Below are 18,794 nucleotides of genomic sequence, written 5' to 3'. Positions count from 1 at the left end.
CGTTAATTTGCCCGTCCATCCATAAAACATGGCGCTCGAGCCATGAACTGTTATTCCATCTATAAAACTTCCTGTCTAGCCATAAAATGCTAGTTTGTTCATTACTGCTAGTTCGTCCGTGAAACTGCCAGTCTATACGTAAAAATGTGCACCCAAGATGTCGTACACGCAATGGTCTACTGATTATATAAAGCTCGAAGGCCTTGTCAATTAATAACGAAGCTCATACATCACCAACATGCGTCGGTTCACCCATTAGGCAGACTTTCCATCCACAAGACATTTTGAATTCCTTGGAAAACATTGAACTCAAAGTAGTGCGATGTTGCAGGCAAAGGTCGGCAACCATACTGAGGCACGATAACTTGCCTGAGCGCCTATAGAGGCGTAATATCTTTACTCCGCGCCTATATATAGAGGCGTAATATCTGTCCTCCACGCCTATATAGAGGCGTAATATCTGTCCTCCGCGCCTTTATAGAGGCGTAATATCTGTCCTCCGCGCCTTTATAGAGGCGTAATATCTGTCCTCTGCGGCTATAGAGGCGTAATATCTGGCCTGCGCGCCTTTAGAGGCGTAATATCTGTCCAGTGCGCCTTTAGAGGCGTAATATATCTGTCCTCCGCGCCTATATAGAGGCATAATATCTGTCCAGTGCGCCTATAGAGGCGTAATATCTGTCCTGCGCGCCTATAGAGGCGTAATATCTGTCACGAGGCTCAGTTTGCAGCGGCAGCTCGGCAGGACTCAGGCGTGACGTCAGGCGTCCGGTGGCCTCTAATTACGCGGACAGGAAAAGATGGACGGTGAAGCAGTCCGGACACCTCCCATGAAGCCTCTGTTGCCTTCATTGATCCGTGAAATTAATGGGAAAAATTCACTTAGCTCCACAATGATACATTTTTTTATACCATGTTCACAATGCTAGAGATTATCATGATAAAAATTCCAGATTACCGTTAATAATAAATAACATAGTTTCGCGAGTAAAGTTTGTTTTTAAGTCGAGGAGAACTGTATATGTCAATTTGTCTTGAGATAAATGGTCTCGAGCACAACATAAGTTCCAGAAAGTCAACGTAATTGCATTGTCTGCATGAGCACAATTCAACGTAGTCGCGGTGTCTGCATGAGCACAATTCAACGTAGTCGCAGTGTCTGCATGAGCACAAGTCAACGTAGTCGCGGTGTCTGCATGAGCACAAGTCAACGTAGTCGCGATGTCTGCATGAGCACAAGTCAACGTAGTCGCGGTGTCTGCATGAGCACAAGTCAACGTAGTCGCGGTGTCTGCATGAGCACGAGTCAATAGAAGATATTCATCACTCGCGGCAGTTCCCGAGCGCATGCGGCTGATCGCATTCAAACCTCATTTCCTAGCGATTGCTCACACCGAGTCATTTGCTTCCTGCAATCGACAAGCAAAGCTTCGCCCGCACTCTGTCTTGTCTAGCTGTGGTCCTGGCGGGCGATTGTCACTGCCAGAATAGCGGTCTCGGTCAAACGTTCAGGCTAAATTTCAGATATAACATAATCAGCCTCTGCAAACAGCAAGTAAAGTCGAAACAATTTAATCCTGGAGGATATTTATGATTGTTATTATGAATTGTGTTATTTGTATAGCATACTAAAAACGCTCTAACTATACTTTTTGGGAACAGTTTTATTCAGAGCACTCATATTTTTCACGCAAAACAATTACTAAAGTCTTCAGCAGTAACGATGATGTGGCAACTATAAGACGTTATTTCTCCCACGTTTCGCCTAGTAAAACATCGTTTAGTAATAAGGTACCCTATATTATAGCAATCTATTCTTGAACAGAATATTTCTCCTTTTCATCCAAAGGGATAAAATCGCAGTCAAGCACTCCTTCATCACAAGGACCCAAGAGCCTCTCGAGCGACTGTGACGAAGGCAGTGGATATGATGACGACGAAGGTGACGACGAGCACGCAGACGCGCAGGGTGGGGGCAGAAAACAGCGACGTAGTCGTACGACGTTCACGGCCTACCAGCTGGACGAGCTGGAGAAGGCGTTCGAGCGCACGCAATATCCTGACATATACACGCGCGAGGAACTGGCAGCGAGGACGAGTCTATCTGAAGCCAGGATACAAGTAAGAATTAACGCGTTGAATTAATGGTTAATAGTAATTAATTATTAAATTAAAATAAATAAACAGATACAAGTATAGATTAATGGCCTTAAAATTGATGGTTAATATAAATTAATTACTAAATTAAAATAAATGAACAGAAAAGATGGAAGGCTTGGAATTAATAAAAAGGTTTTGCCAGCATTTTGGAGCTTATTTCGAAAATTGTTTAGAAAAATAGACTCGAAAAAAACTCGCTTGTTTCGAAAATCGATTTGCCAAGATCGTACATTGATCACCTATATAATATATTTGACGTCATATTAATAAGAAAAAATTCTGTTATGAATTAGTTAAAAACATGAAATAATTACTACCGTTTTTAATTAGGCTCATATCAAAAATCAAATGTTTATAAGCCCTACGCTTTTAACCCACTAAATATTTATGCAAAGTAAAAGTTTATGAAACCTTCACAAGCGACCACACTAAATCTGTAATCATAGTAACAAATTTTATAATTGCAATTTAATATATAACAAGCGGCGGCATGAAGCAATGACTGCGCTAAAAGTTTTCCGACTATTATATTGCTTGATCGCATGCACTTACTTTAGCTAGAATGCCTTAGGTGTCTAAAATTCGGTAATTTTTTGGTCGATTAATTATGAAAACGCATTTTCCCATTACGAGTGCGACAAAAGTTGTCCACACCATGAAGTTTATTTCAGCGACCTCCGTTATCAACAGTCTGAAACGATGTTGTAGAATATTCACGCATCGGCCTTAACGCATTGCGTGATTTTTCACAAAATTCAGTTATAAATAACGTAACATAGTGTTATAGAATGTTTACTATGTAATACTAATACTAATAAGTGATAATAATAGTAATAGTAATAATAATAATAATAATAAAAATAATAGTAATAATAATTATAATAATAGTAATAATAATGACAATAATAATTTACCGTCCCTCAGGTCTGGTTCAGCAACAGAAGAGCGCGGCTCAGGAAGCAAATGTCCTCGAGTGCCACGGCGATGCCCTCAGTCTCAGCCATGGGCAGCATGGGCGCCATGGGGGGCATGGGGGGCATGGGGCTACCCATGGGGTACGGTCATGCCCCCAGCCCATACATGTTTGCTGCCCAGGGGTTCCCAGACCCCACGGTGGCCTTCCCTTCGCAGTCCACAGGTAAGGACGTGCCATTTTAATTGTCCATCGATCAACGGTCAAACAAGATCGTTATAAATGATACACTTCACAATAAAGCTCTTTCTTATAGGTTAAGACTTAATTTTATAAATATTTTCTAGGTTTATACTATGTATTGATTGCATTGATGTTATCTATAATCTAATGCTAGAATAAGATAATCTATCAACGAAAATGGAGGAGGAATCACTGTCATCATGCAAAAACCGAAGCACTGTTGTGTAGGACTAAAAAGAAATGTGTTTCATTCTAATTTATATTATTTTTTAGTGAAAAAAATATTTCACTTTAAAAAGTGAAGTATTCCACTTTAAAAAAATGAAATTTTTTCGTTCAAAAACGCATTTCATTTCAATATAAAAACATTTTTGGTGCAGCGGAGAGCTGCGTGTCGCTGTACGGCAGCGGCAGCGCCGGCCACCAGGCGGCCGCGGGCGGCGACGTCACGCGGACGAACATGGCCGCTGCTGCCGCCGCTGCTGCCGCTTACCCTTCCCTAACCGCAGCTCACAATCCACAATTTTTCTCAGCCCAGGTAACATTGTACAATGTACATTCTAAAAGTGTTGACCAACATAACACTGTATATTTTAGAAAACTTTTTAACCCTGGTAACATTGTACAATTTAGAAACATTTTTAGCCCTGGTAACATTGTACAATTTAGAAACATTTTTAGCCCAGGTAACATTGTACTATTTAGAAACATTTTTAGCCCAGGTAACATTGTACAATTTAGAAACATTTTTAGCCCAGGTAACATTGTACAATTTAGAAACTTTTTAACCCAGGTAACATTGTAAAATTCAGAAATCGTTTTTCAACCCAGGTAAAATTGCACATTTAAAAATTTTTTAACCCAGGTAATAGTCTATATTTAATTCTCCAGAGAGGAGCTTGAGAAATACACGTGACAATTTCAGACATTGCGATTATTATTGATTATTTTGCTTATTAAACTCTGTTGTTGGAGTTAAATTTGTATAGACTGGAAAGAAAATATTTAATTTTACAGCAAACGCAGCAGTGTAAGCAGAACTAGTAAACTTCATAGCTTTATAATTTAAAAATAATTAGAATAGTAATAATTCAAGCCGCATAAATTAGTAGCATTCTACTTTATTTCTTACAGGAATTCAGAACGAGGTAATAATAAGAAATTAAGTCAGTAGAAAATGACATGCTTCTGTCAGTGTATTATTCATAGCCTGGAATTTTACATTTAACGTAGTCAATATAGTATCTCCATAACTCGCATGAATAATTATTCAAATGAATATCTTGAATTTCATCCTATATATGTATTACTAGCACTAGCAATATATATTAATTACTAGCAAGAGATTATTAGAACCAAAATTCATATTAATGAAATGTAGGTATTTATCTATTTATACGAATTTTTCTATTTAAGAATTTATTTTCAATAAATTCGTGGGTAAAACTTTTCAACAAAGAAATTGTGACAGAGACAAAAATAGCTGAAATATTCGAGGCTGCTGAACACGAATCTGATGTTCGAAAAGCTCGTTTAGCTCGTGTTTATTTCCAAGTTATCGCTAGAGGTCATTTCGATCGATTTCTTGGTTTTTCAGTGAACATATTAACTTCTCCTGAAAGCGGGTTCATTGTTTCAAATGTTTTTCCTGTCATTCAACTGTTTAATCTCATTGTAAATAATTCATATAGAACACTCAGTTTGACAACCTCAGCTTGATGAACATGTTGAGCGCTCATGAGATGGTTGAGGGGATAAGTGGTGCTGCAGGTTAAATTGAACACCTCAGTGACAGCAGATCACTGTTGGACCGTAGCAAGAAAATGGCCAGAAGCTGTAAACAATCTAGCATATAAATACCTTACAGTTTCTAATGCGAAATTACTTAACTACTATTGTATATAATCTATATACCTATTTAAAATATACCTATATACCTATTGTTAAAATTTGTTGTCCACTGTAATTTGATGACACTACAATATGAGTACATGAATAACCAAGAGTGCTAGCTATCAAAGTGTGACGTACTTTGTGTCACTTACTCGATAATTAGTTGATTTTAGCGAAAACGTTCATTAAATTACATTATTATTTTCCATTACTAACATAATTAATTATAAAAATACACGCTATCCTCATTGTAATTTTTTATTGAAGCGCAAGAAATCGAAAATTCGTACTCCAATAACTCCAATAATTTCGTCACAATTTGAGTGTCATAACCTCATATTATATTTTGAAGCTCGTACATAAGTTCAGCTTTAATTTCGATCACAACGACTACAATATATTGCAATTTAGATCACAATGAGTAGAATGTATCGAAATTATTCCTTCCTATTCATAAACACATAATACTGTTATAGTATACCTATTGTAAATATTTTTAGCGAACCTTTTGTTAGCTTAGTTTTTAATGTCTATTTTCTATGCGCTCCTACGATTTACTTGTTCATCAGACCTTTAGAGTGTAAAACCTAGTCAACGACGTATCAAATAGTTTCTTGTCAAATCAGTTGTTCGTAGCCCGCGTCAAAAATGCCCACAATATTTCGGTGCGTTGACTTATGCCTTCATATAACTTATTTATAGTTTTGATGATCATTTGTTATATTTGAATATTATAAGCATACATTGAAGTATACAGGGTTAATATATATATGTTTGTTCTTACAGATACAATTTTTCATTCAATAAAAAGGAAATTTGTTGTTGAAACCGTGGTTATCCTAAAACCCGAACGCGGACTTACGACAACCCAAACTCAAAAACGGAAAGCGTTTTTACACCTATATTAACAATTCATAAACACATAATATAAGTCCTTATATTAACAATTCATAAACACATAATATAAGTCCGTATATTAACAGTTCATAAACACATAATACTGGTCCGTGTATTAACAATTCATAAACACATAACTAATATAAGTCCTTATATTAACAATTCATAAACACATAATATAAGTCCTTATATTAACAATTCATAAACACATAATATAAGTCCGTATATTAACAGTTCATAAACACATAATACTGGTCCGTGTATTAACAATTCATAAACACATAACACTAGTCCATACATTAACAATTCAAAGACACAAAATTAAATTGCATGTATTAACAAAATTATATGCCGTGGTCAGGGCGCAGGCCACCTAAGCCACGGCGTGCAGGCCGCTGGGTCCTGGGGCATGCCGGAGCGACGCGCTCCTGCAGCGCCGTCCTGCGTCGCTGCCGGCGCCCCTGCCGACCTGCGCTGCAGCTCTGCTGCTGACCTCAGGGGCGCCATGGGGGCGGTGAGTGCTGCAGCGTCGGCAGCACCATCTGCAGCAGCTGCAGCAGCTGTCGCCGCTTTAACTACATCTTCATCATTCAATGCAAGTCTACAGCATACACGCTCTCCCATGCAGCATTTTGCTTCGCACCCAATGTATCCTTTCTACTACGGCCAGTAGCATTTGGTGCATCACTTCTACTACGGCCAGTAACATTTCGTGTATCACTTCTACTACGGCCAGTAACTTTTGGTGCATCACTTTTGCTACGGCCAGTAGCATTTTGTGCATCACTTATACTACGGGCAGTAGTATTTTGTGTATCACTTTTAATACGGGCAGTGGTATTTGGTGCATCACTCATGCTACAGACGGTAGCAATACCTATACTTTTCTCTTGTATGGCCAGTAACGTTTCGCCCATCCAATCTGCTAAGGCCAATGGCATTTTGGGCATACCTCCGCCTGCGTGTATGAGCATCTCATGCATCCCTTTAATTACGACGACCAGTAGTTGGCAGAAGTATTCGACATACATGTATTAAGTGTAGATCTAATTTTTTAGCAGTAGAACCATTTACTTTCTATACTTGTGAAGGAACACAGCATCGCAAATTATAACTTTACGAATTCAGCGGGAACTAATTTTGCCATAAAAGGAATTTTTTTCATCAATCATCATCCTACATGATAATTTATTTTGCAATTATTATCAGCGAATGTCTTATAGTTATTTTCGCCCATTAATTGGATTTCCGTAACCTTGAAAACGACTGTAGCTGATAACGCTCTAGTGTCATAGACAGCTTGCTTGAATATAGGGGAGAAAATTGTTCATATCGCCATCGAATCGTCCCCGCTTGGCCATGTGTATAATGCGATCTCTGAGTGAATTGTATTTTTCATGTTAAAGTGTAATGACTGATGTTCCAATGAGAGCATATAATGTAAAGTGTTTTATATCATGAAATGTATGTGATGCTGTGCAGGAAATCAAGATTTGCTTTAAGTTAAGTTTATTAAATTAGCGTGGCTGCTCGTATATTGGTATTGTAACAACTTCAACAAAAATATCAATTTTTTCATAGTGAAAGCACTGTTAAAACGTGATATACAATTAGTAATTTATAAGGTTATCACCTAATTAATCTTTGGTAAAAGACATAATTATATTTGTGATAAGAACTCCCTCAGTAGAGTGTCAACACCAATTCACAGCATAAAATAGGAAAAACCAAAATGGTTCTGCATATATAGAAGGGCGTTGCTAAGGCAAGTAATTACACTGAATTACTTAACTATAGCTAAGCTTTTCTGATTTCTGGAATACGACTTTGCTTGTTGGCATATGCACATCATCAGTTATTTCATAGACACTGGAAAAACACATAAATCATATTTAAAATCTGCTTTAACAAATAATATCCATCTAGACGTTTTAAGCATTAGAGAAGAAAAGTATAATGCCTATGGAGACATTATAGCATTTGATAAATAAATTCTAATGACTAATTAAACGAAAGAATGCATCTTCTGGATGATGAAATCAAATTCAAGATTTTGATACTAAAAATACTTGCACTCGAAAATGATCTTAATTTTGCAAGTGTGATAACTGATATTCTTGCGTGATTTTTCTTATCGTCGTGAAACTCTTTTTGGTCATAAATTTAAAGAATTTATCATAATCATTAATTAATAACTAGTGTATATACATGTATAAGTTGTGAATAAGTATAACCGGTTGTACAATTAAAGTGGGGTGAAGTTCGTTTCAAGATTGGTACTTCGAATATTAATATCTTTTCAAACATCACGAAAGCCTCGGCATAAATGCAACAGCAAATGTTCTTGTGTACATAAACTCAATAGATTGAATCTCTATAGGTCTTGCAATGCGCAGCATGTGAATATTATTACATGAATTCACGATTATTAAAATGTGAGTACAGTAACCTTGTTCATTATTTCCCTGTTGTTTGTGAGTTTTTTTTTCTAAAATTGATTTTATTCGCAAACGAATGTTACAAATGATTAATTGATTTTACTTAGCAAACTTGCACACATGGATAGAATTATTTTACCAAGCAAAGGATGGAAATAGTATATGCACCGTACATTATGACTTATTTGGCATATTAATTTTGATACCGCCAACGTTCTATAGTAATTTCAATAGTAAACAAATTTTCCTATAATTAAAACTTTAGTCAAAGCGATTCTTTGTGCACTCGAAGCAGTTTGATCTATCCCGTCAACTGCAATTTAAATCAACTATTGAAAATTGAGTATCGAGGAGCCATCGTTCAGCTCGCGACCGCTCATCAGTTTGAGCGGAAACACAAGTCGGTAGCAATTTGTTGAGACTGTCACTGAGCGCAGGTGGCCCCTATAATGGCAGCTGTAAATCGGTACGGTTTGTTCTAACAGCTGCTTGATGCAACAACAATCATGCACTCATCTCGGCAGTAATTTCAACGCCGTCGGTGTCTCACACGTACGAAAATTTGCGACTCGATCTGATCTGGTTCGGCAATCCAGGAGTGTGACGAACGTGATAGATCATCGCCACGCCACACGCATTCTAGGAAAATTAACTAGCTATTTAGGAGCGAGTTGAACATCGAAATATTTCTAACGAATAGCGTAGAATATTTGGCTCAGGATTTTTTGGCGGTCAGAGATACAGGAACACTTTAAGGAATTTTTCAAGTTTCTTCTTAAGGAAGTTAAAGTTTTTCAAGTTAAAATTTTAAAGTTTCTTAAATTTCCGCCTTTGTCTGCTCCATAATCCAAGAGGTGAAGTAAATAAAGGTTTGAGAATATTTTATTTATAAGACATTTTACAGATGCTGTACATTACCGCAATGTCAATAAAATTCGAATTGGAAATTTTAGACATTTTAATTTCTATGCTAAAAATGATATTTTCGCAATTGTCTAATAGAAGATTTCGAAGCCCATGATTTTTTGCCCGTATACTTATAATGATTCAATATAACTTAAAAAGAGAACTTCATTATATTCTTTGATGAACCATTTCTGATACATATCCTCGTGTAAGAGGGTAGTCTCATAGAAACTTAATTTTCACTAGCAGGATACGATAGTTTCAATACCGAACAAAAAATTTCTTCATATGAAACTGGATGAAACTGGAAACCTTTGAGTTGGAAAGAAACCTGAATGTACTAGAAAAAGTGCAGTTAGTTCATTTCATTCAAGTTCCAAACATTGCGCAATGGAAGTTAGATATTGAAAACAAACGTTGGTTATTGAGAATAATAATTGTCCACATTCTTGGACAGGAACTGACAAGCACAGTCACTTGGCACTTAGAGCGCAACTGGTGTGTTATTACGGATGCCTCGCAAAAACTAACTACAAGACTTCTGTTTCAATACAATCATGCCTCATCCTCGGGCTGGATGATAATAATACATAGAAAAAATAAACATCATATTGAAAATAATTGTACACATAGAACTAATGCATTGGGCTGTGACATAAAAAAGACGATTTTATAGATGGAAAATAACATTGCACCCTTGGCTTCGTCATGAACGGGTTACATATAAGGCTTGCCACACAATATTATAATGTTTAAAATTTGTGAAAGCAGTTCATGTAGAAACATTTGTACGACTAAGAATGTCTCCTACTTTTTAAATTTTGTTTTGCGAGTTGAAGATATTCTGCTTCCACGCTAAATAATGGCAAATTTTCTGTATTCCCTGGAAAAAACTAGTGAGTTTATCCAACAATTTAGAATTTTTAACTCTAGTTTTGTGAATTTATTTACTCTGATAATAGAAGCTCGATTAACAGTGGCGATGAAATGAACAATGTGATGCTCTCATCTGAACCTATATAGCTTACGTCAAACATGTAACTACATTTCAAACACCCATTCATCTATTATAATATTCGTGTAAAGCATGCGGTACACTTTTAATCAAGCGACTAACAGCGGAGCCAGGAAAGTAATTTAAGACATAGCACCGATTTGACCCGACTTAATGCACAAGCTGCTGGAAATTCGACCCCAAAATTATTAGCTCATCAATCACGGCCATTTTACAACAAGGACTGACGGAAACTCTGCCAGTTCGTTAATCGCTCATTGCTGGACCTTCAATATTAAGAAATCAATATCTGATCAAGAAATTTCTCAGTGCAGTATTCATTCACGCCATCTTTCACGCTGAGGTCATGGAGAACGTCGAGCTGCTGATACGATTAAGCTAAGCTAGACGAGTGAGTCGTCCATATGGAGCGCTACAAAAACGACCGCACGGACAGACACGATCATGCAAGTCAATCGCGCATGCGGTCAAGTAAAAGTAAACAGGAGTAACAGTAAAAACAATGATAATAATGCTAATAATAATAATGATATTGATAATTATAATAATAATAATAATAATTAAATAATAATAATAATAATAATAATAATAATAATAATAATAATAATAACAATAATAATAATAATAATAATAGGATAAATAATATACGTTTGAAAATTACTTTTTAAAGACAACACTTCTAAAGAATAAAGTGCCTCCAATGTTACAAATGTACCATGAATTTCTAATTTTATTTTCGAATATTAAAAATTAAATTTTTCAATTTTTTATATAGAGTTTTTTTCAATATTATTTATTCTGTCAATTGATTTTATATATCGATTTAATTTAATCGATTATTATCAGGCTCACAAGTATGCCAAATTTCAGATCAATTGGACAGGTAAAAGTGTGTCAAATATCAATTATAAGATTTGTAGCTGACAAAATTATTTTGTCAATTTTTTTTAATATTTAAATTTCTTTAATTTTCAAAATTATTCGTTCTGTCAATTGATTCATTCAATGTCACCAACTTTACACAAGTGTGCAAAATTTCAGATCGATTGGACGGGTAGAAGTGTGTTAAATATCGATTATAAGATTTGTAGCAGACAGACAAACAAACAACTAGAAGTGAAGTTAAAGAGAAGTCTTGTAAAAATAATAAATTAGTCTTCCTTATGATGGAGTTTTATCAGAACTAAACATTGTATAGTATGCGATAAAATTTAAAAATGCGTCTACAAATCTTGTTTTGCAAGCCGAATATACGTTTGTATATACAAATCATTTGTGATTGAATGGAGTTCCCGATATAATGAAATTATAGGCTTAGTCCGGAATCAGGTTACTTTGAGATAGCCTCGAGATTTAAGAAATTTTCACTCTATATTTGAGAGGAACTAATTAATTTAATACAAGTTATCCTAATTAGGACATTGTTGAACGCCGGAAGTGGCTAATGAGGCGGTGCTGCATAGCCCATTAACTGCGCTAACTACCATATTATAGGAACCTTTGTCAGAATATTGGTAGTCCAAAATTAAACCTCACATGGCCACCTAAACGACGACCAAATGTAGTTTAACTAGCCTTTCGTTGATTGGCCGCGCGCGCATATTTTGTGATTCGGTTGAAAACTGCATTGATTTATTTTTAAATAACTGAAGGTCAGAAGTGCATCCTGTATAAGAAATTAACTTATGTGGAAACAATTTTAAATGATTATAATTACTAATCACTAATCATCATTGATGAGACTGATCATGGTAGTGTTATATTTCAAACTTGTTAAAGAATTTTTTCGTTTATACCAATTTTTATTTTCCAATTGAGTCCTACGTAGACGTATCATATTTTGAATAATATAAGGACACAGTATGGATTTATCCCCCATTTTCCGGCCATAAGACACGGATGGTCAAGGAGCTCGGATCCATAGCGACTTATAGCAGCGCCGGGCGTCCGCGTCAGGCTTTTAGGGATGCAAATTACAGGGCAGCGCTGGACCAAGTGATGGACGGCGGGGACGCTTAGACGCCCCTGGCCCGCCATATAAAACATCCGCTAGGGAAAATGTAAAGCTTCTCATTCATCGCACCGATGAACTAAAAGTGAAGTAATAATGCATGGGGGTGGAAAAAAGCAAAATGTTTCAGTTTTTGGACTTGATGTTACATAAAAGCATGTTTTTAATGATGAAGATGGCTTTAATTTATAATCCTCAACCATCACTATATATATAAGCAGCTTAAAATGATTTCGGAATGAACGAAGTGTTACTTATAGGCGAGTAATAGTGAATGAAGTTCGTGTGAGAGCGATAAAAATAAAAAAACTGGCTATTGTTTGATGATATGAAGAATATTCTCATTAAATATTGTGATGAGCTGAAAATTAATGAGTCTTGAAGACGATGCTTGAGCTTCATTTAGGCTAAGACGCACCGGCGGTATTAAGATTGACGATAAATTCACGACAAATAAAACATATCTGGTTATTTTTGGGCTCCGGAATTATTATTGAATCAATGCAAGTAAAAATAAATTATTCTCTTTGTTCATTAATGTCTAAATTTATTCCACAATCCACCATGTTCTAATTTGCAGCCCAGTGAAGCAAGCTTCTTATCAAATGAATACATGTTTACTTCATTATCAAATTATCCATTATATACATAAAAAAATAATTTTTGTTAATAAATATACTGTATCTATCAGACATCTAGCTTATATATGTTTGCAGTGTATTATAAATCATGGTGTGTGAAAATACAACAATGGGCTATTATTTTTCTGTAACGGGATTTGGAATAACGAAAGCTAAAAAAGGGATTTATTGCTCGATCTTGGTCCAATTCGTGCCATCGCTCTTAATTGCTAGTAATTAAACCGAATGCATAATATAGTGCAAATGATGTCTGTTGTGATCTCGTAGACTTAATTTTAAACGAAAATTAAAACAACCTAAATACGATTTTCCAAATATATAGAATTTAATTAGTGGGAAGTGTTATCTTGGCAACTTCGATTATTGATAATTAATGCTCTATCTAGAGCGCAAGCAAAAGTACGACGTAGAACCTGGTTTTGCACGGTAAAACAGGCTAGAATGACCGACATATAAATACACATTAGAGAATTGTTGATCAATTGTAGAATTTCACCACCATATGTTAGATTTATGCAGAAATAACTTATTTATCTGTCAAGTTCCACATGCAGTTTATACCCAATAAAAAATGAGAATCATCATCTGAGGAGTGCGTGACGCGTGCGTCCATGTCTCAGCTATTGACAGGCTGTATTGGCCTACGGAGAATATAATTAGTTATATCCACTCGCACGACTTCTTTGTTTTGGGCTTCAATTTTGATGTTATCGCGTGTCAATTATTGCGATGCAGTTAAGGAAATTAACACTTGTATCTGTACGATATTGCATGCAGGAGTGAGCTTGATATTCCTACAGATATGTTGAATTATGGGTATATTTCGTTAAACTTTTGAGGTTTGAGCGGGGATTTTTTTGCTAAACTTTATCGGAACTTCAAATATTAAAGTTCTAATACTGGCTCGATCATTTTCTTAAATTATGATCGGTGCATAACATGTTCGTGACGTTAGGTTCAACAAACGGGATTATTCCTTTATTAGACAAACCCTGACGAGCTAATAAAAATTTCGATTGAAAATAAAAATTTGTATTTGCCGGCAAATAATTAATGGGAACTTTAAAAACGCAGAAGTATATATATAAGCATTTATAGGCTTCTGAGATTATGTGCATAAAAACATCGTTTATGTCATACTGTGTGTTGAAAATTTAAGGCATAGGGTAACGTGGGGCAGCGCGCCCCCCACTTTTTTTAAACTAAGTTTTTGATGAAGTTTTAATTGATACGAGGTGGTTCTTTGTTTACAGTGAAACTGTCGACCGGCGGTAGAGAACACGGACCAATATCTGCCATACTTAGCGAGAAACCCGCTATGGGCCCGTGACCAGCAGTGGGCTCGCTGCCCCATGTTACCCTACATGATGTATGTATTTGACAAAGATTACAAAGGAATTAAGATAAAAGTTTTGCACAGGAAATAATACACAATTAATGTCTTATTCAACGTAACAAACCAAGCATATAATAATAAATAAAATATGTTATATAATAATAATGAACGAGCTCGTACGTTGATGACCAGCCTTAGTGTTTTCGATAATCAATTCCTTATCAACTTCGAACATTAGTGATATGAAGACAATTGTATTCTCATTGATTACTTCACTGTGTGTGCAGTGAGGGACACGCGTTTATTGGTGGACCGTCACGCTTGTTAAGGCCGCCGCTGCGCTGCTATTGGCTTCTCGTCACGCCTGTTAGCGCCCGGGAGCCAGGCGCCGCCCGACGTCGTAGCCGCCATGCCTGCCGCTTGCCTCCATACCCACAATAATTAACCTATATATGTATAGCCAACAGGCCTATATATAATTCGACTTCATGTATCGCCTTCAGGACTAAAATTTAAGCTTCGCCTTCATGCATTGCCCTGGCTTCATACGTTGCCTTATAACGATCAACTGGCAACTTTATTGCCTTCATACCCGTGCATATTGCCAACATGTCGAAAATTTGCTTTCATGCATTAATTGCTTCCATGCTCACAATTCACTTTCGTGCATTTGCGCTCCGTCATCTTGTCTGTTGCCTTCTTGCTCGCCGTGCCTTTATGTCTGTGTGTCGTCATGATTGTCCTTCTAACATGCTTTTGCTTCACCATGATATTGTTGTTGTGACATCATGCATGCATGCTTCTTTCATGTAATGTGACCTACACTGTGATTTGTGTTTGTGCTTAGTCATCATGCTAGTGCGGCCTCTGGAATTATATCCACCCATTGGCCCCACGATGCAAGAAGCTATATAGAGGCAAATCTTTATTAACTCTTCATATCAGTGCACTCGAAGGATTTAAGTATTTCAATGGGTCACAATATTATTAGGATCATATTCGTATTATAAGAGACATGTGTTGGCTGTTGGGATACACCAACTGTATAATGGCGTTCAAAGTACGTACATCAAACACGTTGCCGCCCTACAAGGTCTTCCTAATTGATGCTGTTACTCACATCCTGTGCACCGTCTAGGGCGACTCGAGCTCTTCTATAACAGCGGCAGTTGCAAGCCTGCTGGACCAAGGCTTGAGACAGGCAAACAATAACTGCAAGCTGAAGTTTTTTATGCATCTCTTTTTTTATGCTAACATTCTCTCTGCAGTGTTGACAAAAAAAAAAAAAAGATTTTCTTGACGAGGGACTTCTATTGTACTTTAATTATTTGGATTTCTACGTGTCTGTAAATTTTTTTCTCAATGTCCCTACATGCAGATGCATATGGCCACTACACGTCGCATTGTAGCAGCGAAGCTCGCTATATAGTCTCATTTTAGCGTTTTTTCACATTTATGGAAAAAAGGCGCTATTGTGCTCGTCATGTCCGTCCGTCCGTCTGTCCATGACTTCACGGACGTGCGAACGAGAAAATGCGCTCTCTGTCACTCGCTGCAGTGAGTCCTGAGTTATATTTTTTTACCATGCAGCTAGGTTCCCGTTGTTGACGTTGTTGACCTGTTGTTTATTTATATAATCATCCGCCTTAACTCTTAACGTCGGTCAGTGCATAATGTGAATGCTATTTTCTTACATTTCTATTTTCTAGACCTATTTTTTACTCTTCAGTCAATATTAACGTCCCATTTATTTGTGCATTGTATGATTTTCTCGTATTAGCAGGTAAGCTCTCTTATATTTATAATTGTAAGTTATTGTGGGTGTATTTCTATCCCCATATTGCAAGATATCTGTTGCGTATATGGTGATAGGTGTTTTTCCCGTTGCCACATGTTTGTTCTGATATTAGAACAGAATATTTGCATCACCGTAATCTGCTTCACCCCTCAGGGGGGACTTCTGACTACGTGTGTCTGTGCTCGTCAGAAGTCCTATGGGATTTCGCGTTCCTATATAAGTCTGAGGTCCATCGCTGAAAGGTCGATCAAGTCTCCCGGGCATGATAAACGTCTACTTAAATTCACTGCAAGCTTCCGGTTATCCAGAAAACACATTTTGCAGCCTGAGCAAAGCAGTTTATTTCATAAACGGGTATAATTGACTTGTCATTTTTATTTTCAAAATTTGCATTTTAAAACCAATTCAAAGGCCGGTGATGATCAGGCTGACAAATTTAGATGAAATTAACCGAGTGAGCATTTTCACCGGTTTTCACCGATTATGGTGAACCGACGTTCACCATAAGTTTCATCTCAATTGATATTGCTTTGTCGTATTGTCTAAATATACTAACACTGCTCCTCTTCCTCCAACAGGTCGACCGATCGACCTATTGGTGTTAGGCATTTCAAATCTGAACATATATTTTTTCATAGCTTTATCTAGTCTATTCTTGAACGCGTTCATACTTGGAGCGCCAACGATGTCATCGGGGAGGCTGTTCCACATGTTGGTGATTCGAAGCGAGAAGAAATGTTGGCGCGTGGAGAAGTTGCAGTGCCGTTTTTTTAATATATAGCTGTGGCCCCTGGTGTTGGTTCATGTTTCAAATTCTAGTAATCCTTCGGGGACCTTGTATAAACCATGAGTATATACTTGTATACTTCAATGAGGTCCCCACTCATCCCCACGCAGACGTCGATAACTGAGGCTTGGAAGCTTCATAATCTTTAATCTTTCTTCATAGGACTTACCCTTCAAGCCTGGAATTATCCTTGTTGCGTGTCTTTGAACATTCTCTATTAAATTTTTGTCCTTTTCTAATCTCGGTGACCACACAACGTTTCCAAACTCTAGATTCGGGCGCACGACGGCAACAAACAACTGCTTCATCGCTTCTGCATCTATTGGAACTCATATGAGCGTCTGATTAATCCAAGATGTTTGTTGGATGTGTTAGCTTGCGTTTCTACATGCTTAGACAATTTTAGCTCCTTGTCGACATAAACTCCGAGATTTTTTTCCACACTGGACTTTTCAATCATTACTCTCTCGTTGCAACCATGTCTTCTCATACTGTAATCTTGCTGTTCATTGTTCTTCCCGAGGTGAAGTACGGTACTTTACACTTGGCAGCATTAAACCGCAGCTGCCACGTATCAGCCCATGTTAACTAAACTGTCAAGATCATCTTGCAATTGCGCTTTATTTGACGCATCCTTCACTGAATTATAAACTTTTGTGTCGTCGCGGCATACATGGAGCACACGCTATAGACACAGCTTCTGGCAGATCGTTTATAAAAGCAGCGAAAAAATAGGCCCAAGAACGCTTCCTTGTGGCACGCCACTGCGCACTGATGCCCAGTCTGACACGGTTCCGTTAATACTGACACGTTGTCGTCTACCTACTACAAAATCTCTGATCCATTGGAGTACGTTTCCCTTAATTCCCAGAGACTTCACTCTACGTAACAGCCCCTCATGCGGAACACTGTCAAATGCTTTGGCAAAACCGAGGTACAATGCATCCACTGGCTCCCTTTCGTCCAGCAGGCGAGTCCAATCGTTCAACGTAGATAATAAGTTAGGGGTGCAGAATCTACCGGCAATAAAACCATGTTGACAATCTGATATGAGATGGTGAGCAGTCAAGTGATCGATAATCCTATCAATTACAACAGATTCCATTAGCTTACAAACAACGCTTGTCAGACTGACTGGGCGATAGTTGCCGGGGCTGCTTTTGTCACCTTTTTTGAACAATTTTCTTACTTGAGCTTCTTAATTTCCAGTCGGACGGCAAAGTTCCTTCGTTCAAGGTTTTTTGAAAGAATACTATCAATGGGCCGGCCAGAACGGTTGCTAATTCTTTGAGCAGTCTGGGATGGAAGCCGTCTGGTCCACATGACTTGTTGAGATTTTGAGCTACTAGGCGCTTGAGAACCTCTTCTTCGTGTATTTCAAAACCTGTTAACTTCGAGCCGACTGGGCGCTCCTCAATATCTGGAATACTGTTCAAGTCCTCATCTGTGAACACACTGCTGAAGAACTGATTAAGAACGTTAGCCTTGCCCTCTTCAGAGGAAATCTTTCGTTGGTCTACTTTCAAATTAGAAATACCGTCCTTTGACTTACACTTCAATACTAGCGTACAAAAGGAAGGCTTTCGGATTCTTGTTTGCATTTTTAGCAATATTTTTTTTCGACGTTTTTCACTGCAGTGCGACAAACTTTTTTAGATTGATTCGAGCTCAAGATTGTATTTTCTCTCACTACTGGAGTGACCAATATTTCAATAATTGGGACTTCACAAAGCAAAGGTTGTGTTCAAAGCGCACA

At 37.3% G+C, this 18,794-nt stretch overlaps 1 protein-coding gene across 1 annotated transcript in view; it reads left to right on the top strand.

Moving 5' to 3' along the window:
- The window catches only part of LOC108675001 (protein gooseberry), a 39,352-nt gene extending 30,813 nt beyond the window's left edge, over window positions 1-8,539 (top strand). Inside the window, exons 5-8 of the mRNA XM_047881731.1 lie at window positions 1,850-2,121; window positions 3,085-3,298; window positions 3,697-3,854; window positions 6,468-8,539. Of these exons, the coding sequence (XP_047737687.1) occupies window positions 1,850-2,121; window positions 3,085-3,298; window positions 3,697-3,854; window positions 6,468-6,779 (956 nt within the window). The 3' untranslated portion in view covers window positions 6,780-8,539. The remainder of the gene's footprint in view (window positions 1-1,849; window positions 2,122-3,084; window positions 3,299-3,696; window positions 3,855-6,467) is intronic.
- Window positions 8,540-18,794: the final 10,255 nt, after the last annotated feature.

Source organism: Hyalella azteca, unplaced genomic scaffold (assembly GCF_000764305.2).
Source record: "Hyalella azteca isolate HAZT.00-mixed unplaced genomic scaffold, Hazt_2.0.2 contig8729, whole genome shotgun sequence".
Taxonomy (NCBI): Eukaryota; Metazoa; Arthropoda; class Malacostraca; order Amphipoda; family Hyalellidae; genus Hyalella; species Hyalella azteca.
Note: the sequence above shows the minus strand (reverse complement) of the source record. Positions and strands in the feature narration are given on the sequence as shown.